The sequence below is a fragment of the Struthio camelus genome, chromosome 1 (genome assembly GCF_040807025.1).
Source record: "Struthio camelus isolate bStrCam1 chromosome 1, bStrCam1.hap1, whole genome shotgun sequence".
Taxonomy (NCBI): domain Eukaryota; kingdom Metazoa; phylum Chordata; class Aves; order Struthioniformes; family Struthionidae; genus Struthio; species Struthio camelus.
This window is the reverse complement of record NC_090942.1, coordinates 97,242,368-97,265,096: the sequence shown is the minus strand read 5'-3', so window position 1 is coordinate 97,265,096 and position 22,729 is coordinate 97,242,368. Positions and strand designations below refer to the sequence as shown.

Sequence of the window (22,729 nt, the reverse complement as noted above, 5' to 3'; positions counted from 1 at the left end):
TTTTCTCGTCTTCGAAAAAGAGGAAGCGGCGCTAATTTTACCTCGGCGTGAGGGAACGATTGGTTTTTTTTTTTTAGCCGCTGCGACAGGGAAATACATGTGCCGCAGTGACTGAGCACTCACGGTGTATTTATTTGGCGCTGTACAAACAGCCCTTAGAGACTAAGAGGCTTTTAATGTTTTCTTTACACAAATAGCCGGTCTTCCAGCCGCTGCCAACCCCAGCTGTGTGCTGCCCTGGCCATGTTGAATTCAGGCCCTGTTGTGATGGAGGTGCCGCATCCGGAGCCGCCCGCTTTAGTGGTAGCGGGTGGACTAGGACAGGCTTTGCCGTATCTTTACGTGAGCAGAATTGGGTTTCGGGTGCGCATGGACAGGTGTTTTCTGCTCCTGAGGTACCAGGCAGCTGCGCAGTGCTTCAGATGCAGGGGAGACCAGGTCCTTCTCCCAATGCGTGGGTACACCTGACCGCCTGGGACCACCTGCGACTTGTGGACCTGAGCTGCAGGCTGAGGACCCTATTCCTCTGTTATAAGCCTACCTGTTGCAGGAAGCCGTTTCTCATCCGACCCGGCTGTGCTTGGTCACTAGCTCGATCAGCTGTACGTTCTCTGAAACCTGGGAGTGACTCTGACCTTTGAGGTGTCTGCGGCATTAAGAGCATCCTGGCTGGGAGACTGAATAAATAAGCTACCTCCCAGCGTTTGCCTTTTGATGTTGTAAAACTCAAAGGCGTTATGCTGCAGACAACAGTGTTAGTGTTTCGTTTGTTACAATAGCACCTCCTATGACTGTGCTCTGGAAAAATTTCCGAATCTCTGACGTCACAACCATTTGCTTTACGCTGCTTGGATACCAAAGAGTGCTTTTAACTCCTGGAGCACCACTATGACACTAAACTGACTGAACTCGTGACCTCTACTTCCCCTACCCCTGGTGCCCATGAGAAAGAAGAGAGGATGGAGTGCCTTCCTTGCTGCTGTCCTTCTGCCTTTGTATCGCTGGTTGTCCCTTCCTGCTCAAGTTTCTTTCATAGACTTGAAATGAAACCAACCAGAACTGACTGTCCTAATCAGGAAGGAGGTTTCTCTGCTAATGAAGCACTTTTATGATGGCCGTGGGAGGGAGGAATACTTTTACCCACTGCTTTTTCTTTTCCTCCTTTGTATCTGTTCAAGTCCTTCAAATACATCTCCCATTTTAGGTTTACAGTTAGATTAGGACACTCTGAGATCAAGCAGGTTTTTTTTTTTTTTTTTTTCAAGTACTCTTTGGCCTCTACTCTGGTCTGCTTGTTCCTGTTGCCCGATTAGCATATAGTTGCTTGGCATGGACTGGCTTATCCTTCCTGTAGACTGCCTGGTGATGCCTAGTATGGCATGTAACTATGCAGCTAATCAGTTGAGATAATCCTTGTAAACTGGTAACTGATATCCAGATTCTGAGCAGTGCTGCATCTCCAGGCTCTCCCTCCCTGCTAAGATTATTCTAGGCATCTCCCTTTAGACCAAAACTAAATTTAATCTTTCGTTATTACATAATTCACTATTTTTAATTTGAATGAGCAGTGCTAGAGTGCCATTGTAAAAGCACTGGTAAATGTGTGCTAATGTGATAAGTCTAGATACTTTCCCTCATCTGAGATAAAGCACTAGAGCTTATTTGGGGCCCAGTTCTCTTGTCACTGTTAAAGACAACAGCAGTCTGAATTGCTAGAGCAGATTAGGCTTTATAGTTGCTTGTGAACCTGAATCTAACAGTTCTGGTAGATTCCTCTGGAAACAGCTTTGAGGCCCAGCACTGTGGAATAGGTGTCTTTCAGAGCAGACCCATAGTATGCCTGACTGGCACGGGGCATTCACTTCACTGACAGTGTCACCGGTAATGCTGTGCGGTAGTAGTGCTGTGTCAGCTGAGGGATGGCTTCTTTTAAGGTATGGAAGAACATGTTTTAATCTTCAGCCCTGATTCATAGGTTTGTGGATGTTGAGGGGTTCTCTCTTTTTTTTCACCCTGCCCTATGCCCAAAACAGCTGAGATGTGACTTAAATTTTCTGGCTGTGGGCATTATAGGCATAATCTCACTGCTAAACACATGCCTCTGCAGCAGGGCTTGCTGTCTGATTTCAGTGTGCTGGGCTCTTCCTTGCAAGTGGTGAGGTTTGAAGTTTTGTCTGGAAACATGTGACTGCCACGAGGGCTCGATTTGATTTAATCTTTCTGTTTGTGCTCTCTTGCAGTTAAAATCCTCCTCTTCTATGTGATCTTCTATGGTTGCCTGGCAGGTATATTCATTGGGACCATCCAAGTGATGTTGCTCACTGTCAGTGAATTTGAACCCAAATATCAGGATCGAGTGGCACCTCCAGGTAACTAAATAGGAGGCCTGTGTTTGACTTGGTGCAAGCTGTTCTGGGGAGGCGGTTTGGTTACTCACCTCAAGGAGGCTGAAATAAGCATCTCATTGCAGCAACACATTTGTAGGGGGTGGGCATGTTCTCAGCCTTCTGTGTTAAAAGCACAGGGGCTTGAAGGCAATCCTGCTCGAAATAAGTTGCACCACATGAAATGTTCCTCCTGACTGAGGGGAACTTAAACCTTAAACCTGCATTGCTGCTCTTTGCTTCCCTTCCCTAAACCAAGGCAGTGCAGTAAGGCTCGGAGGCTTCACTGGGGAATGAGCTATATAAAGTTATGTTCTGTTTTTCTTTCTTCATAGCCACTGTATTCCCAATGGGTAAGTGAGGGGACTAAGGTAAATGCTTCATCTGTAAAAGCCCAGGGGACAAGAGAAGAAAGGGGATAGTATGAATTCTGGATGTGCTCATTGAGTTGTATTGGTTAACACTGAACTATATTGTGTGATCTAGAAGAAATAGCATTTAGCAGTGGGTATTTCACTTGAATGTGTAATAAGGGCTTGGAAGGGGTGGGTCTGGTAGCCTCTGATGCGCAACCTGTCTCTACTAGATGAAATAGTCTCTGCTTAAAAGGAAAATATTCACTTGAGTAATGTCTGTAGCCAGACTGCCTTGGGTAGGGGCAAATGGAGCAGCTAGCCATTGCCATAGGCTCCCAGCCCTGCCTGCCAGGCTCTGCTGCACTGTCTGATTCCCTCTGCAGCCAGCAGCTGCTCAAAGAGAGCGTGGGGGGGAGCTGCGCAACTGCGGCTTTCCCACATTACAAATGACCTTGAGGCTGCTTGGCACTGGGGGTTGGTAATGATCTGTCTCCAGTTGCTCTGTAAAAACAGTTCAGAAGCTTTTAATAACAGTGGTATTTAAGTGACAATCGTGAGGCTGATGGCTTGTAGCCACAGAAATTGGCTCTCATGTCATAGTGTCTTACGGCCCTGCTGCTGACAATGCTGCACTGTGATTATTCCCTGCTGTAGCAACACAGGGAATCTTACTTTCACCAAAAGATGTTATTTCGCAGCAAAGAATTATCTTTTTCAGATAACTGCTTTTCACTAGCACTACTTAAATGTGGAACAGACTGGAACTGCTGTGCTTGTGGGGTATTTCTTAAATGTACCAGCATGACTGGGGTAAATGCTGTCTTCAGCACTGAAAGTGGCTTTTGCCACCTCTACATTGGGCTCTGACACTTGCAGGAAAAACTAAATTGTCACTGATACTGACCAGAGCACTTAGCTGCATCTGAACCACCAACGTGGCTAATGGTGCAGTAGCTTTTTTTAATGTTTTTCCCCAGCTGAAGCCCAGTGGTCTCACCAGACATGAAATAATTAGAGCAGGAAGCCCATGGATCTTGGGTCCTGTCCAGGTAGACCTTGCTGTTTAGCCTGATGTCACCTAATTACTCATTGTAGGTAAAACTGTCAGCTTTCTGTGTGATAGCAGTGTACAAGTCTAATTTCAAAGCGACTCTGAAGGAAAATTTCTGTAAAAGACTTAAGCCTGTGGAAGATACTTAGCCATCTCTTATTTGCTTATTGTACTAGTTCTGTATTTTAAAAATATATTGGATCTGGATTTCAAGATGTTGTTTTAGTGTGTACTAGAGAAATCAAAATGGAGGAAGAATTAAAAGGTGGTCAAAGATCTTTTGAATTCAGAACAGACTTTTGGGGCGTGCAGTGAAATCAGCAGAGCAAAATGCAGCTCCTTGAATATATTGCAGTGGGCTGCCCAATAAACAAGAGTTTTAAACTGAGCTGCAACAGCAGTATTTGCATATGTGTGCAACTTAAATGAAATAGTTACTTGGTAACAGCACAGGGTCTCTGCAGGACTTCATACAATGACTGTTCCTACCGATGAGGACAAGCTAGGGGTGAAGGTGTGGAGCTGCCTCTTAACACTGGGTCTGTTCCTCATCCTGTAGCGCAGCAGCTGTGTTAGATGATGATGCATTAAAAGTAGCCTTTTAATACAGGCTTTCATCAAGACTGAGACTAACATTGTAGGGGCTTACTGTGCTGACAATTTTGGGGAGGTCAGCAATCCCTGTATTCCCTTCCTGTGGAGCGGTTTCCCCTGTGCTGCAAGCAAAACTGCACTTCTGGTCAGGAACAAATGTGCGGGCTTGTCAGCTCTTGCACTGAGAAAGTATCTAATTTTCCATGAACTGGAATCCCTGTACACCCTGAACTACATAAAATAGGGCATCAAGGAAATTCTAATTCTTGGTTCTCGTGGTGAGAATTGCAAGATATCTACTTCATGATCTGAACTAATAAGTATATTGGCAGCTTGATAGGACCTCAGGTTTTCTAGAAGACTAGAAAACCTCTGTCTTTTGTTCCAGTTCTAGTGCTGTTCCTCTTGGGCAGGTCATTTTGCGTGCACTGAAAATGGTCAGCAAAGCAGAGAAACTAGACTCGAAAGATCTGCAGGAGAATGTTGTAGGGGTTCCTATAATATCATTCTTGCTCTGAAGTACAAGAGACTTTAACAGCAACAGAAGCTATAGGACATCTCATGGAGTGCTACTGACATAGATAAAACATTGAAAGCCATAAAGGGCTATTTTTGTAGCCAAATGTCATTAATATGCTAATTGGTTCCTGCATTGAACACAACAGGAATGTTATGCACAGCTTGAGGGCAAGCTGAGTTTTGTACCTTTCCATGGTATGCTTTTCCTTTTTTGTTTTGTCTTGGGGTGGGGGAAGGGACAGCGCAGTTTATCTCATCTTCCAGCTTTACCATTGCGACAGACTCTGCTCCTAGTACAGTTCCATGTGTGCTGCAGTCTCAGACTCTGCTTTAAGCACAGGACTTGTCCTGCTCTTAGGGAGGGATAAGGATATTGCCTCTCAAACAGTGTACTAAGTGATTAAAAAAAAAAAACACCCCCCTGACCAAAATGGATTATGTATTTCTGCTGCCTTGTGGTGTTCATCCTGTGAAATGCAGCATAATTTCGCTATAGCTGGTGTAGGGGTGAGAGAGCTCACTACTACACAAGGCTTTTAAGTGGTGGCTGCAAAGGAGAATCCCTGCTCAGATTGGGGGATTTCAAATGTCTAAATGTTGCTTTGCACTGCTGTGCCTGGGAAGTGTGTAATGGAAAAGGCCACTCTGGTGCATATTCCCCACTTGGCTTATTTAGCTCAGATAGCAGCTGGGAGATGACAGAGGGCAGCAGGAAAGTCCCAGGGAGCATATGCAACCTCCTGCAAAGTCACGCTTTTCTACTGTCTCTTGTCTTGGCACCCAAGTGAGAAAAATCTCTGAAGCCGGTGATACTATCTGCTATCCATCCATGCAAATTCACTGCATCAGTAGAAAATTTGCACCCCCTTCTCCTCTTCACGCTTCAGGGGGGGAGGTAGGTGAATAGATGTCTGGAAGGATGCCATTTAGTATGGAGACTTTTTTCCTTGTTTAGTGGGCTTGGGGGGCAGGAGGGGGTGTGTATGTAAGTGGGAATTGTACAGTGGTTGCTACTATTGTTGTTTCTGCCATGCCAGTAGTGTTTAGACTCTAAATGATGATTAAATGGTACTGGGAAATGAGCACTGCGTTATGAAGCAACAGTGGTTACTATGGACTTACGCAACAGTTCCTAATAAGCCTGACCTCCCACTTTTAGTTTCCATCCCTTCACTCAGGACACTTTCTTCCCTCTAAAGTTTTACTCCTGCAGCTTAGAATGATAAAGTCTATCTGGAGAACTTAGTTTTAAATGAAATTGAACCTAACGGTAATGTGTGACAGTGTTTTGGAAGTGGAACTGTAGCTCATATTCAGTGACTTCCCACACACTTTTTAAAGCTATCTTGTACATCCATTTCAGAAAGCCATCACAAGGTAGTACATGTGTATAGACTCAAGGCATCATTCATCACTTACGTGGACAGTGTCAGTCAAGTGAAAATAGTAATTTTATTTTTTAGCAGGATACTCTTAAGAGCCAGTTGTGGAAACAGCAGTTCTAAGACAAAAGTAGTCTGTCAGTAGTTTCCTGACAATAAGTTATTTGTGTGTGATGAATGGCATCATACATGACACTATAGTACATCTCTAGTAACATGTGAGATGCTCAACTATGGTGAAGAGAACATGATGGGGGAAGGGAGTCTGTTGAACTCCTGGCTGTGGAGGTATTTAAGGCTTCATTTCTTTCCCCCATAGAGCTTGCTCATGAATGGTTTCCACATGTGCACAAGTCCCCAAGAAGCTTATTCAGCCCCGCTCTTTAACAGAGCTCCGAACTCCCTTGTGTGTCTACCAGCCCATGCTAGGTAGCACTGGAATGACTCAGCGTTATAATAGCTTTTTTCCCCACCTACTTGTGTTAGTCTCCCTAAGGGGGAGACGAGAGTAGGTTTCAGAAAATTTACAGAAGTGTTTCAGAAATGTTACTTCCTCCTCTGTCATCTCAGATAATATTCCCCTTTCTTTAGGGTTGTTCAGGGAGGGTTCTTTTCCTTGATTGGACTGGTCTGATAACAGTATTGAAACTCCTATTTTTGGATAGGGGAAATACAGAAGAATATGGAATGAGGGAGAGGGGGAAGAAAGGAGGGAAATAAGATCTGTGCTTAAGGTTCCCTATCCTGTCGGTCACAGGCATGTGAGAATGGAGGGTGCAGCAGAAACTAGCTTTACCCTGGTCAAAAAAATACATCACTAGTTTCATGACAAGCTTATCTTCAAGGTTTTACTTGTTTCTGTTCCATAAGTAGAAGACTTGGTCAACACTGCTCATGTCCCAGACAAAGAAATCACTTCACATACTAAAGTGCAATTGAGTCTGGTTCTAGGCACCTGTAAAAAAAAAAAAAAAAAGTGCCCTGAGTCAGGGTGAAAGCAGCTGAGCTGTTTCCACAGACCCAGCCAGGCACCTGGCCAGGAAGGGCTGTTCTCCTGGGCTGACTGTTGACTGCTGGAGCAGCAGCACAAAGGTGCTGCTTAGGCCTTGGTGCTACTCTGCCAAGGTTGGCAAGATGGGCGCTCTTCAAGTTGGGAGTCTGTGCAGAGGGCTGGCTTTTAACTGCACACATCAGTGCCTGGGCTCTCCTAACCAGAGGGTTGGGATAACCTGTTAGATAGATGGCTTCCACAGTCTATTCCACAATGCTTATTTTGGTGGCCTTCCATTCACCTTTGCTGTGCCAGTCATGGCTGCCTTTACACATTGTCTTGGACCAGATAAAGAGGGGTGGGGAGCTGCTTGGAGGTTTCAGTGGTCCTGAGCGAGATTAATAGTATAGCTGTCTGACACTTTATAATATTCAAGAAAGCTTGGCCATGCTTATTTCTATACACTTGAATGATATGCCTGTAACTTGAATTCTGGGGAAGACAGGCCATGAGAGGCTCTGAGGCCTGCCTTCCCTGCAATACCAGATAGCCACTTTAGCTGTGAGCCTGCAGCTTCCTAGCTGAGTGATAATACACGAAGAGCTTGGCAGGATGGGATTGAAGTCCTTCAATAAAACTGAACCTGGCATTTTTAGATATATACACACACAAACATATTAAAAGTGAAGCAAGAAAGCAAGTAATTGCTTGAAAAGGGGTTTGAAAGCTTCAATAACTTTAAGGGGAAGACTGGATGCTGCTAGTGGAGAGTGCAAAGCTTGCTTCTAAACTTGCAACACTCAAGTTGGCCAATTTGTACTAAAGGAAGATTTAAGAAAAGTTTAAAACTGCTTCCTGGAATAAAACTTGAAACCACAAGCTACTTGCTAGATGTCTCGCTATCTTTGACTACTAGGAGCTGCTTTTAGGGGAACAAAGCTAATCTTTGTCCTAGGTTACAAATTCCACCTCAGTGGGAAGGGGGGAGGCAAGGCTGGAGGGAGTGGTGAGCTGACTTGAAGCAGGACTAAGCAGAAACACTCAAGTGGCTTTGCAAAAATTGCTGGAGTCACAAGCTCCTGTGGGTTTTAGCCAGCCAGCTAAGCTGCTGGAGTTTTGTGCTAGAGGAACTTGCTGGCAAAGGACCTTTTTCTGAAAGCTGTCAAAGTGGATGCTGCTCCCCTACTCCTTTTATTTGTTCTTGCTAAAGTGAAGGTGACAAAACGAACTGGACTTGAGACCCTAGTAATTAGTGTCAGCCACAAAAGCAGCATGAACTCCAGTTCCCGTTATACTAAACTTAAGTATTAGTAATGCATCGATGCCTTCAATTAAAGTGTGACCTAAACATCATGCAAGAGCAACTATTTTTAGGTCCCATAATGACAACCAGAGGGCTTTGCATTTTTCAATATCTAGAGGGATAACAGGCATCTAGTCCCTTCTGCTCTCTGTGCGTTCTTTTTCCAGACTTCCTCCTAAAGTTTAGAGCAGAGCTAGTTATGCAGCCTAGAATCTAGGACTGTTTTAAACATCTCTCCGGTGTGGTTTTATTTCCTACTTACCTACTCAGTGATGTGCTTTTGACTGGAGAGCTTAAAGTGTAATCAGAAATACCTGTTTAAGGAATGAAAAGACCAGATAAAACAATCAGGCTGTTGAATTTATTGGGTGAGAGGGTGAGAAAGCGTCTCCTGTCCTGCATCCTGTAAGGGAGACTACACAAAGGAAACATGAATTGTGAAGAGCAGAGACCTTACAGCGTTGTGAGAACCTCTGTCGTCTTCTACGCAGCGTGCAGGGGTTCATGAGCAGGCAGCTCTGATTAGCCTATGTGCATAGGTTGTTGTTGGGGGTCACAGGTGTAAACTTGCAAGCTTTCAAGGCAAACTACTTGGGACGGGTAGGATGGCTTCTGTGGGAGTTTATTGTGTGGCCTTCTTAACATGCAGATGATTTTTCTTCACTTGGGGAGGAGACAGAATTGGACAGGTGACCTGCAGCTGAATGTTTTTCTTAAGAAAAAGCTTGTCTCATAACCTCCCCTTCTAGGTTCTGTGATTTTTTTTTTTAAATCTACTTAGTGATGCAAACATCATGACAAATATTCTAGACTGCTGTTGAAGATGGGACATAAGAACTCTTCAGAACCTCATCTGTAGTGAGTTTAAGCTGTTTTGTTTAGATTCTGAAGTCTGAAAGATACAGATGAGTAGACTGCTTTATGTCCTTGGTGTGCAAAGCGCTGCCTGGAGGCTGTGCAACTTTGAGGTGCACTTAATATCATCTTCCTGATTTTGCTTTTCCTAGGACTGACTCAAGTTCCCCAGGTACAAAAGACAGAAATTTCTTTTATTGCCTCTGATTCCAAGAGCTATGAGCCGTACGTGAGAAACCTTGAGAAGTTCTTAAAGGACTACAGCGCTGAACAACAAACTGAAAACATAATATTTCAGGACTGTGGGGGTAAGTCTTGGTTGTTTCCCAGAGTTGAGGGCTCTGACCAATGCCTCTGTGTCATCTCCATGAAAAACTGGGAGTTGGTTGCATTGTTCTGTGTCCTTTTATTGTAACCAATGGCATGCCAGTAAATTTTAACTGGCAGGCTCTGGTTTCAGTCCTATGGCTGCTCATTAAATGATTGGTTTGGACATACCAGACCTGGCCAGGAATGTACCTGGAAGCTTAGTACAGAGGATACTCGATAGGGAACTTCCAGATTTCACTTGGAGAAGCTTGCAAGTGACTCTCAAGCATGTGGCACTGACCCTCTATCCTTTCCGAAAGCCGTGGGGGTTTCACTGACAACTTTGCTAAAAACCCATTTGAATCCTCCTGATGCAATGCAGCAGAACTTCTGGATGGCATGAATCGATTATATGTAACAGCATGAAATGAGTCCCATCACCTCTCAACGTGTATGCAAAATCTATGATTGCAGCCCTCTTGTAAATACTGCCAAAAAATCTCTGAGCTGCTGTGTTATGAATGTGCTTGTTCTCTTGTTGTCTGGAAGAATCCTCGGTTAAAAAACAAAAACTGCAAACTTATCTGTTGTCAGCCCACGCACTGGGGAGTGGCCGGGTACAGATCTGTGGTGCCAGCCTCTAGAAGGTGGTAACCCTTGTTCTGTGTGGACAGGTGAGAAATCCCAACTACACCATGAAGCATAAATGTTGCCGTTCCTGAATAATGAGAACTTTGTAAGGTCACATTGCATACAGTTGTGTTTTTTTTTTTTTTCCTTTCCCCCACCACGGCAGATATACCTACTGAATATAAAGACAGAGGACCATATAATGATGCCCAAGGCCAGAAGAAGGTCTGCAAATTCAAACGTGAATGGCTGGAAAACTGTTCTGGAATAAATGATCCAACCTTTGGGTACAGGGATGGCAAACCATGCATCCTAGTCAAGCTCAACAGAATTATTGGCTTCAAACCTAAGGCAAGTATCTCTTCCCTTTCTAATAGAAACTACTGGTAAGGAGAAGGAGTTGACTGCAGACTTGCTGTGACTCTGGAAAGGCCATCCATTCAATTACCACTTGCTTTTCTGTTGCTAGAGAAAGATTAGTATTAAATACATTCTGCAGAGGAGAAACTGATAGGGTTTGCGTGAATGGCTTTGCAAATACTTTTCGTTAAAAAGCTACGGAAACTGCATACTGCAAATTGATAATAATTAGCAATGAACTCTCATAGTGCTAACTCCTGGTTAGCTATCTGGTTACCTTGCTGAACCTGCTAACTCAATTGCTTTAACAAGGTATTTCTCTAAATGATTAAAAAAAGAAAAATTAATTTTGTATATGCTCCCTTGTGATAGTACCAGACCTACTGTATCTGTAGTAAGGTAAGTCAATTGCGTCATGCTTTGATCTACTCCGTTCTTTCCTCAGGCAGTGTAGAGTTCCTGCCCTGCTAAAACCACTTAATTAAATGAAGTAGTGCTATATTAAGTAGTATTAGACTGACACATACGCTACAAAGCATAAACTAGAGAGCATCTGAGAGTCCAGTGCAGAAAGGTGAAAGAGATTGTTAGAGAATGTAATGCGACTTCCTGCATGCTGTAGGATGTCTGCTGTCACCTACATGCTCTGTGCTGCGCCTAACAGCATGTTTGCACTAATGTCAAAAGACATGGTTCTGGACAGGAACTGCTTTAACTTTTTAGGTTTTTTCCCCAACACATTTAAATACTAAACATTTCTCTCAGAATTGAGTGGCAGAGTTCATGTTATTGAAGAAGGCTTTGTGTAAAACATCCCACTCCCTCTTATGGATGGAAAACAGTGCAAATGGTGTGCTAAGCACCCTTCACCACCATCCATCAGTGTAGCCAAGGGGAAGGAAAAACCGTACTGTCTAGTTAGCATGTTGCTGAAGAAATTTCTCTTCAAAGGGAGACTTTACTGTGCATTTCCAAGGCAGTGTTTGTTTCCCCCGTTCCATGCTCCAGGAGAGACCCTATAGCTGTTGTATTGGGCAAGGTGTTTGTAAAGCAGATCCTGAGATTTGCTAGGATGGGAAGCAAAACTACTACTCTTGTTAGGGGACCAACATATGAGTGATCTTCCCCAGCTTTCCTTAACCTACTTAGAGCTTTTGAGTATCAAAGTTCAGAAATATCAGGGTATGACTCCTATTCTTGCTTTGTTGTGCCGTTCCAGTCCTAACTGCGCTCGCATGACACACAGGTAGCAAACAGCATGTCTCTTTCTGCCATGAGATTTGCACAAACAAAACCTACTAGGTAGCACCCTAGAGTGAAACTCTTGCCCCGTGACACCACAAAATGAAAAATACCCTGAACTGCTTGCTTTGGTACTCACAACAGTGAAGCTGTAAGAACAGACAAAGAAAAGTCCTGCTTAGGTTAACTTAGGCTGCTTCTAGTTGCGCTGCCCTGCTCGTCTCTCCCAAGAACTATCACCAATAGCTGTAGCCCCTTGAAACTGTGCTAGAAGGGACTCCAGGTAATTATGTGTTTGCCATCAGTGGGCTTTGCTTCTGCAAAGGTGTGCCAGCCTGCAGAGAAGCCTCCAGAGTGTAACACTCCCTTGTTGTTTGGCTTCCTTCTAGGCTCCGGTAAATGAGAGTCTCCCTCCAGAGGTTATGGCAAAATACAGCCCGTATCTCATCCCCGTCCACTGCAGTGCCAAGGTAAGTGAAAAGAAGTAAAGCAAAGCCAGGAAACTGCAGGAAGGACTGGCTAAGTCTGTGCCAAATTTTAGTTACCAGTCTCTGAGAAAGAAATACATTTTAAAGCCCGAACTGGGAATGCAACAATGTTTCCATGTATCTTTAAAACAGACTGCTACAGAGGGGAATCACCTTAAATCGATACTTAGTAATACTAAGTTGCTCACAAGGCAGTACCTGTCAGTGCATGAAAATTTCAGTGGTATCATGCCACCAAGCTGCTTTTCTGCGCTTGATTCTCCTTGTCTAGTGTACTGATGGAAAGGATGTTAAAATATGAGAACTTCAGTGCTTTGCCTGTCTGCGGAAAATTGTGGTTGTTCTTACTTGGGATATCTTCTCCTTAGGAAGGAGGAGTAAGGCCAGTTTCTCACTCTCACCAATGATACAGTTGGTGCTGCCCTCAAAGAGAGGGAGAAGAGGGAATAAAAAGTAAAAGGTATCCTCAAAGGGAGCCATGTTGCTTCCAATTGATGTGGCTGAGAAAGAGAAGTGGTGGATTTTTTTTTTTTTTTTTTTGAGCCAAACACTGTGCATTGGCATGACAGGAAGCTGTGGTGGCTTCTGACCATGTAAAGAAGGGGCTGTTTATTAAACAGCCCCCTCCCCCCCATCCCGGCCAATTTCTTCCTGGATGAGGCATGCTGGGACATGCTTATTTTTGTACCTGCAGGCTAGACATGTCATAAGTGTCCCTTCTGCCACGAGGACCTTCCTTGTGCTGTCACAAGGAGGACTGGTGAAGCCCAAAGAGAGGTGGGGTGGTTGTCCTGATAGAAAAAGATGATGCTAGGGAGATTGCTGCAAAAGGCAGAGTTCGGATAATTTATCTTTCGTTCTTTTTTTTCCTTGCTCTCTAGAGAGATGAAGATGCAGACAAAATAGGCACAGTGGAGTACTATGGGATGGGAGGCTTCCCTGGCTTTGCTCTACAGTACTACCCGTACTACGGCAAGCTCCTCCAGCCACGATACCTGCAGCCGCTGGTGGCTGTGCAGTTCACTAACCTGACCTACGATGTAGAAGTGCGTGTGGAATGCAAGGCCTATGGGCAGAACATCCAGTACAGTGACAAAGACCGCTTCCAGGGACGTTTTGATATTAAATTCGACATAAAAAGCAGCTGATTGTAAGCACAACTCTTCTCCCTCCTGCCCCTAGCCATTTAAAAAAGTTTAAAAAAAAAACAAAAAAAAAACAAAAAAGCAAACCTACTAGTCTTGAACAAACTGTCATACGTATGGGACCTACACGTAATCTATATGCTTTACACTAGCTTTCTGCATTTACTAGGTTAGAATGTAAACAAAGTGTAGCAATAGCGACAAATATTTATTCTACTGTAAATGACAAAAGAAAACAAAATTGAGCCTTGGGACATGCCCATTTTTACTGTAAATTATGATTCCATAACTGACTTGTAGTAAGCAGTGTTTCTGGCCCCTAAGTATTGCTGCCTTGTGTATTTTATTTAGTGTACAGTACTATAGGTGCATATTCTAGTCATTTTTCAAGCCATGTATTGTATCTGTTTTCTACTTCTTGTGAGCAAAGACTTTTGCTGTCCAAGGTGTAAATACTCAATGGGACTAGAACTGGCATGATACTTTTAATTATTTTTTCCTTTTAAAAGAAAGGCCCACCTGTGAGACTATATTTAACAGCACTCCATAAGGCTTCTGACTTTTCTGTGGTGTTTAGGGTATTTTATTTGGAGGGGTGGCAGGGGAAACTAACTTAAGTGAAGTTAAAGAGAATAGATGATTGTGTACTGTGCTTTGTAGCGAATGCTGTCTCTCTCTCCACCTTTTCCCTCATCCTCCAGTATGTTGTGTGAGAGACCTGGGTCAGACTATCACTCTCCTCAGTGATAGGCATTACTCTTTGCTTTGTATATTTTCTTTTTTTTTTCCTGCTGGAGGCATCGCACACTGTGGTGCTAATGTCTTTATTGAATGTTTTAACCATTTTCATGGTGGAAGAATTTTATATTTATGCAGTTGTACAATTTTATTTTTTCTGCAAGAAAGTGTAATGTATGAAATAAACCAAAGTCACATGTTTGAAAATAAATCTTTATTTTAAACTTTATAAAAGCAATGCAGACCCCATAGAATGGTGTTAAATGTTGTCTAAAGTGCAAAACTCTATGTTCTAACATGTAATAATAGCCAGGAGTACAGTGCTCTTGTTGATCTTGTATTTCAGTCAGGTTGAAACATTGGACAAATAAATGAATGAACACTGTTTTGTGTCTGCTTCTTTTGCTTTGGGTGTGGATGGAGGCTTTTAGTTGTCCAGAATCTTGAAAAAGTACTGTACCTGTTTCAAAAATAAAAGACAGCTTTATCATTTCCAAAGTGCCTGAGCTGGAGATGGGCAAAACCCATGTTGGGATTCCCATAAACTGTTGCTGCCAACTTTGAGTGAGTGAGTTATTCATCAGTTCTAAACAGTGGTTTGCTGTTAATTTGCTTTTCTCCCTCCCTGCGCTAAGTGATGCATTAAGCAAGCTATTATGGCAAACACACACATGATCACACCATTCAGGAACCTAAAAAGTCTCCAGTGAAAGCTTGGTGTCCACCATCACTGTAAGCTCTCCATGTCTAGAGGTACAAGCCATGCGGTCCAGAGTAGTAAGTGAATATAAAAATTGTTTATCCTCAATGCAGGTTGAAACATCCATTAGAGGTAAGTGCTGCAGGTCCATAAGGGAAGAGGGAGAATGCAGAAGTCACAAAGAGAAGAAACACTTTCACAGCAGCAACTTATTCTTTGTTCCTGCTGGGCACACAGCCCAGCTTTGAGAGCAGACTACACCTGACAGGGCTGCTCAAAGATGTGACAAAACTTGACAGATCATTTTCAGCAGGAGTCAAGATCACGTCATGCTGTATGAAGCAGATTACACACAGAAACGCTCTCTGGTAAAGTGTCAAAACATTACTCTCCTAGGTAGAGCAAGCTGCTTGACAAAGAGCCTTCATAATCAAAATGCCATCTACTGGAAGAGAAATCTGCTAAACAACTTAGTGCTGTCTGCTAGATGGAAAATTATAGCTATTGTATGCCACAGCATTTAGCATAAGCATTTGACTGTTTCACTCTATTAACAAGAAGGCATATGAGCGAGCTGAAATCTCACCTTCTTCAACTGGTTCCTTTGTTGTTGTATGGTCACATAGCTGGGCAAGGATTTAAAAAAAAAAAAGACTATGTGATTCAAGTGCTAAAAAAAAAAAAACAACAAACAAACAAACCCTTCCTATAGGGGAATCTAACTGCACAAGCACTACAGGATCTTACTGGATAGTACTTTGGCTCCTACCAATTGGTGTTTTAACCACAACTACCAGTGAGGGCAGTGCATGGATCAAGGTTTCTTAGGCGCAGGCTCTCCCTTACAATTCAAGGCTTATGTACACAGTGTTTGACAACAAAAAGCAGCTCGCGGTTTAAAAAGTCAACTCAAGGTTAGATACTATAGCGCCGTTTCACTTACTGTATAAGCACAAAGTCCAAGCATGCACTAGTAATAAAGAAAGATAATGATTTATTCCAGGTATTTGGATAAATAGCAGAGAAAGCTTATGGTGCCTGTGTTGGCTTCAGCAAGCAATTTTTCAAAAGGCACTAGTACAATGACACTCCCCCCCCTTATTACTACACTCTAAAAGCCTGCAACACACCCTAACCCACCTCTCTGCCCCCCCCCCAATCACTGTCTCATACCAAATCAGTGAAAGCTGTATGGGCATCTGCACTGATCACTAATGACCTAGGCACTCACTGCAGTAGCTGCCCCATCCTTGCACCCTTCTGCCAGTCTACCAACCCCCCCCCCCCCCCAAAAAAACCCACACCCAAAACAAACAAACCCCTACCTAGTCCTAGGTTTAATGACAACTGGGCTGGGGGCAGGCACGCAAAACAAAAAAAACACTCCAAAAAACAAACAAAAAACCCACCACCCAAAAAAACTAGGCACAGACAGCCCAACGTAAAACAAACAAACAGACATGCATAGCCTTTAATATATCAGATCAACTAGTGCATTAAAATGTTGTGGGAATTAAAAATAAAAGAAAGAGGAGGAGAGAAACTACAATGCACATGTAGGCCTCTAAGCAGCCAGACATCTTGCTAAAAGGATCAGTGTTTTTTTGGGGCAAAAATTCAATTTATATTAAGCCTATCTATCTGTAACAAAAACGCTAGTGATAATATAGCCTGTTACGGTAAGGGGCTAGTCAAAATTGGGGTGGGGGAAGCATAACACTCATCAATCAGCCTAATTTAAACTTAACCTACCTTTAACATTGCTTTCAGGATTTTGATTTTTTTTTTTTTTTTTGGGGGGGGGGGGTCTGTCTGTACTGTAATACCTATGTTAGAAACTCTCTTCCCCACAAGAAGGCTTCTCTTTTGTTATTGCCTTAATGTAATAGTACATTATATTATAAACTGTCAGTTTGAACACTTTGTCCTTTCTGCCAGATTAGCTCGGAGTTGTTAAGCATAATTGTTGCCACTGAAGCAAATTTAATCTCTGTTCTTGTTGATATAGGACACCTGGACTCCCGGGTGATAGGCACATAAAAATACTTGGAAAATAAAGAGCAGAAAGATGCATTTAAGGACAAGACCCTTTATAAAGCCTGTGTCAGCATGAACACTTGCACAGATACAGGACAGCAATCAGTTTTATAGATCTAAATGTTGGGCCTTCTGGGCTTCTGTTGCCAGTTTGGCCTAGAGCATCTGACCTGCAAAGGCAAAGCATGAAATCCAGCATGTGCCGGGAGCTATGCCAAGAGCAAACAAAAAAGGCCAAGTGCTGTGCACTCAGTTCCTTTGCTGGAAATAATTCTAGGTCGAGCCTCAGTCTGAGGTGCTGCTATAACTGTTTGCAACACAGGCCACATTTCTGGGAGACGCAGACACGTTTAATAAGCACCTTCACCTCCCATGATTTACTGCAATACCTTGGCCAGAGCTATGTGACCTCCCAGTCAGTTATGTGGCGATCCACCCTTCTGGCTGCTGCAGTGCACTGATCTAGGTAAACGGCTGTCCTCGCTCCGCTCCTGTTCACTTGCAAGTGGCGATAAAAGGCATTGTGCGAACTACTGCAGGCCTTAAACCTCTGATTTTGTGCGGCCAGTTTACCCAGGCCAGGCTGCCTAGGCCTCAGCTTACTCATGACCTACAGAAAACTTCTTCCTCCTTAATTAGCTTTTATTGGAGTAGCCAAGATCCACACAGACTGTACTGACAAGGCTCAAACATCAGAACAAGCACAGCAAGTATTGTAGAATGTGCAAGCCGAGGTGCCGCTCTGTTCTTTCCAGCTATAATTATCATTATGTGGGTCAGCTGCCACCCAGTTCCCAGTAAATCCTGTTAATAGCTGACATGTCTGTGGTACACAGACAGGATCCTTCTCTCCAAGAACCTCACATTACAGAGCACTGCAGCACTGGACAAGAAATTAAAATACCAGCCAGCAGATGACAAGAGCCATCAGTTATTCCACTCAATTGACGGTGAGAACTAAAGGTGAGAACCAAAAACAAAGATTTCAGCACCACCAGGTGATTTTTTGGACATATGATGTCCCAGCTGGAAATTGCTTGAAGAACCCAAGTCTCTTTCCAAGGGGAACCCGGACTTGGAGGTACTCACACTGAGCACCCAGACAGGGCATCAGGTATAACAAAACATTCTGTATTTTAGGAAATATAGGGATTCTCTTTTCCAGGGTGCAATTATAGTACAAATCACAGAAAACAGAGCTGTGCCTGTATAAGACTCTCAACATACCTCACATTCGAGCTAGGGCAAGATCAGCTTCAATGATGCAAGCCCATTTCCAGTTTCTTTACAGGACCCAAAGGTGGTACTGGACAAGTATCCACCAAGAATCAGTCTGAAATCAACCAAACCCACTCTGCAGAAGCCACCCAATGACCTTCAAATGATACTAACGTTCAGGCATGCTCACTCCCGCTGAGGGATGAAACAGGATTAAATTTAAAGACAGTACCCTCCTTACAAATCCCTGCAACCATCTACCGGCTTTATAATATGCAGCTATGCCTGCTCCAATTCCTGCTCAGGGAATAACAACAATAATGTTCAGGAAGTAATAACAGGGATGAATAACTGTGACCTTCTGGCTTTGACCTCATAAACTGCTACACCGGGGAGGAGTTCAGAGAGGCTTCATTCCATGAGGTTTCACTTCAGTCACACATGCTCTCTGCAAAACTGGCATTAACTTGGCTATTCCCTCTGTAAGCTTCCACATATTACTGCAGAAAGCCACATCCAAAATTTCAGGAGTTAATACAGCAGGCAATAACATCCTAGCAGTCTCACATCCTAGCTGGGTGCAAACAAGACTCATTTGAACAATATGTGCCTAAGAGCATGGAGAGGTCAGACAAAATTAGAAAAAGAAAGCAAATCAAGCAAGGCAGCCTTCCAGGGGACAGCAAAAGATCTTAGTAATAATGCAGGACCTAGCTCAGGCACAAAATGCCCTGGAAGATTTCAAGTGCAAGGGTTAGAGATGCCTACAATTTAATTCTCCTTCCACCCGGGAAACAAAGCAGAAAGCAGCCCTGATGAGAGGTGTCAGCCAAACAGCTTTGGAGTCTGAAGCCGTCTACGTAAGGAGAGGGTACGGTCCGCGCCTTGGACCGTAGCGGCGCACCATGCTGGCAGCACTCAAAGAAAGCCCTGGCATTGAAAGGGTACTTCATCATTCCCCGTCCATCCATCCTGCTCCCTTGGGCTGGCAGTTGTGGATGACAGACCCTGTGGGTATCATTTGTGGCAGCAGCAAAAGGGCTGCTGGGGAGCCACTCCGCTAAGAATTGCGCTGAGATCACAAATTCACTTCGCACCCATCATCAAAAAGCTGACAGCAATTTCAGTCCTTCCTCATCTCTGCTGAATCAAAACTGGCAGCCAGGAGATGAAAGGCTTCTTCATGCCTTGATTCATCTCAAGCCAGTCAGTCACTTCAGTGCCTTTCAAGCAGCCAGACGTTCATCAGTACTGTCTCCCCAAAATCACTTTGGGACTTCATCTTCTCGAGTCAGTATAGGCATCCGGGTGCATAATCCAGGGAGTCTTTGCCGAGCTCCTGTTTCAGCACCAGTGCAAAGTAACATTCTCCTGAAGTGCTTTCAGTTTTATGACTTTCACAGGCTACCTCAATTTGAGGTCACTAGTAGGAATTAAAATCTCTCTTTGCCCGTTAATCTTGTTTCGTACATCAGCATGAAATTGAAGGCTCCAATAGATTTGCTGATGCCTAAAATGCATTTCAGCTACAGCTGACTCAGCACATGACTAAATCTTTAGATTAATATACCCAAAAATCATAGATTCATAGCATCCTTACAGCCTGAAGGAGTCTAGAATAAAAGCGGCTGTCAAGCAAGAGCGTCTATTTATTCACTGCGTTAACCGTTCCCAAAATGAAGAATTATTTGCTGACATGACCCTGAAGGGAGTTTGGTCCCAGGAAGTTTGCTCAAGAATCAAAAGTTTGGGTGACTCTTGCCTCTCTCTAAAGCACACACACTCTAAGAAATAAAGCTGGTTATGTCACCAAGAACGAACAATTTGTACTAATCACATACACTGCAAGTTTCTCAGTTAACTTTTTCAGTGCTGTTAGGACAAAAACCCCCTATGCCCCGAAGAATAAAACTTTGCAATGGAAAGTTTTATGAATGAAAGACTAGAGAATGACATTGACTATAGTCTGCTTTTGTGCTATGTACTGATAACGCAGTCATCTCATACACTGTGTATGGTTATGATCAACTCAGAAAATATGGTGAAAGTAAGAAGGGTCAAGAGAAGGACAATGGAAACTATTTGGGAAAATTACCATACAACAAGAGATTACAGAAATCAGAATTCCAACAGGACATAAATGAAAGGACACGACAACCATCAATTACAGAAAAATCAAAACACTAAGAAAGTGAGTTTTATGCTATTTACACTGGAACAATAGAAGAAAAGTAAGTGAAACTGAAAGCTTATTCTTTAAAATGACAAATAAATGTTGTTTTTACATCAGACCTGACTAATTTGCTGACTCAAATAACTGATTTCTGAGGTATAGATATTTGTAGATGCAATAAGAGGGTATAGTTTCACTACCTAGGATCAGCTTGATCAAAGCGGTATTATATCTTCCTTCTCTATGGCATAAACCAACTGCTAAGTAGGTGGGACTGAGTATATTATCCCAGGATTTTCCCACCAGGAGCTCTACTCTTCCTTTGGCAACATCTTTGGCCACCATCCAAAAAGATTACTGGACCTGGAAAGTTCACTGAAATGAAATAAGGTGGAAGGTCCTGTCACCTATCTCACATGAAAAACTGTCTTCACTCACATCAGGTTTTCAAGTGAGGATGGAAGCAACAGCAAATAAGTGAAATGGAAGGCAGCCAGCATTAAAGATCTTCCTAAGCAACCAAGATGTTCTGCAAGGTAGCATTTGGCAGATGGACTAAATGGGCTAAACCTGACAGGTAAAATGGTAAAATGACAGGTAAAAACAGTTACATGCCATCCTGCAAAAAAAAAAAAAAAAAAAAAGACAGACAAAACCACTACTCTGTCCACAAGTAGAGGCCTTGCAGGCACCCTCATAAGCCCCTATGTGGACTATAGATCTGTATGCTGATAGGAAATATCCCGCTGAAGTAATGGCATAAATTCTCAGAGCGCAGCGCTCGAAGTGCCTCACAAATGATGTCACCGAACCTCGGAAGCTCCATTGCTCTCTGGGACAGGTCAGTATTAATCACTCAAGGCCAAGAGCTTGCTTCAATTCCTAGCAGCCCTGTGTGATTACAACACTCCTATTCCGTGCCGAGCCACGCACTGTCATGCTAGGCCTTGACTCCTGACACCTGAGTGACCATGTTCCCATTCAGTAGCTGAGTTGAGTGAGGCAGCTGCCAAAGAAAATCCACAGGCTCCGGTTTATACCTAGATCTTCTCAGCATACTACCATTCCCCTGTGGTACAGTAAAAACTATTGTCGATGTCAGCACAGAGATAAACTGGCCCAGTTAGTAACTCTTGCCACTAAATGCTCAGGGGCTAGCCTAGTTGTAGGCATACATTACGGCCTCGCTGCATCTATCGCTCCCTGTCTACATGCCAATGCACCTTACGGTTAAGGGGGGGAGAGGGAGAATCCTACTCTTCTTGGAGCCAGAAGATGCCCCGTGACTTCGAAGAGCCCCCGACTACAGCCAACATCACCCTGTCGAGGACAAACAGTGAGTTCCTTCAGGCAAGCATCTCCATTTTGTTCTGTGTTTGTACAGCAGCTAGCACAACAGCATCATACCTGGTGTCTGAGCCCTCGGCATTATCACAGTACACCACAAAACCAATAGTGACAAAGCGCAATATGACATTGCCCTTTGAACAATTACTAATTATTAATTTTGAAAGAAGAATTGGTTTCTAGAGCTTGATAAATTCTTAAGTCAAGATAAATCATATCGTTAGGCTAGGTAAGAAATCATGTTCACAGGTTTCTAGCCACATTAACACAAGTTTGGCTTTGTTCTTCCTCCCCATGCTGCACATAGATTTCAATACATGTACACAGACTGGTGACTTAAATTCTCCCTTAATTACTACTAGTTTACAGTAGTGAGTCAAGGGGGTTGCGCTGAGGAGAAAAGGGGTAAACCTTATGCAGGAAGTACAGTTATAGCTAATCATTTGCCTATCTGAACTCAGAGACAGGTGCGAGGTGTAACTGGCTGCGGTCAATGATAGCAATCCATGCAAAAATACATTTGCCTCACATAGCTATATGTGCTACAGGAAAATAGCGCTTCTCTTACCAAGAGAAATGCTTTACAGCTCCTTGCTCAAGAAATAAAAGGAGATTCTGGGCTTCTGTGTGCCTGGCTAACTACGAGCTCTCCTTATTGCTTCAGCTGTACAAGGCAGGATTTTTTCTTTGCCTTTGTCTACCCATAGCACAGCTAAATTGCTGCTGTGCTTCAGCTGGAGGAAGAGGGGTAAAGGACACAGGACCTGGGCTTTTTAGTCCAAAATGAGAACATGCCAAGGGAAAGAAGACAGCAGTCTCACCAAGACCCAACCTGGGCCTCGGAGGAGCTATCAAGGATGTCATGCCTTCCCTCTGCCTTGACCTCCCCTCCACAAAATTACCTTGC

The 22,729-nt window shown here is 43.5% G+C and overlaps 2 protein-coding genes across 7 annotated transcripts in view; one reads left to right on the top strand and one right to left on the bottom strand.

Moving 5' to 3' along the window:
* Positions 1-14,732, top strand: part of ATP1B1 (ATPase Na+/K+ transporting subunit beta 1) — a 145,086-nt gene extending 130,354 nt beyond the window's left edge. For both annotated transcript variants that reach the window (XM_068959673.1, XM_068959664.1), the window contains 5 exons: positions 2,241-2,369; positions 9,588-9,743; positions 10,541-10,725; positions 12,366-12,446; positions 13,346-14,732. In XM_068959673.1, the coding sequence (XP_068815774.1) occupies positions 2,241-2,369; positions 9,588-9,743; positions 10,541-10,725; positions 12,366-12,446; positions 13,346-13,612 (818 nt within the window). In that variant the 3' untranslated portion in view covers positions 13,613-14,732. The remainder of the gene's footprint in view (positions 1-2,240; positions 2,370-9,587; positions 9,744-10,540; positions 10,726-12,365; positions 12,447-13,345) is intronic.
* The window catches only part of NME7 (NME/NM23 family member 7), a 98,810-nt gene continuing 90,462 nt past the window's right edge, over positions 14,382-22,729 (bottom strand). For 2 of the 5 annotated variants that reach the window (XM_068959626.1, XM_068959602.1), the window contains exons 12-13: positions 15,634-15,673; positions 14,382-14,807 (exon numbers count right to left, since the gene is read on the bottom strand). In XM_068959626.1, coding sequence (XP_068815727.1) covers positions 14,446-14,807; positions 15,634-15,673 — 402 coding nt within the window. In that variant the 3' untranslated portion in view covers positions 14,382-14,445. The remainder of the gene's footprint in view (positions 14,808-15,633; positions 15,674-22,729) is intronic. The other 3 variants (XM_068959614.1, XM_068959620.1, XM_068959608.1) reach the window with 2 other exon arrangements.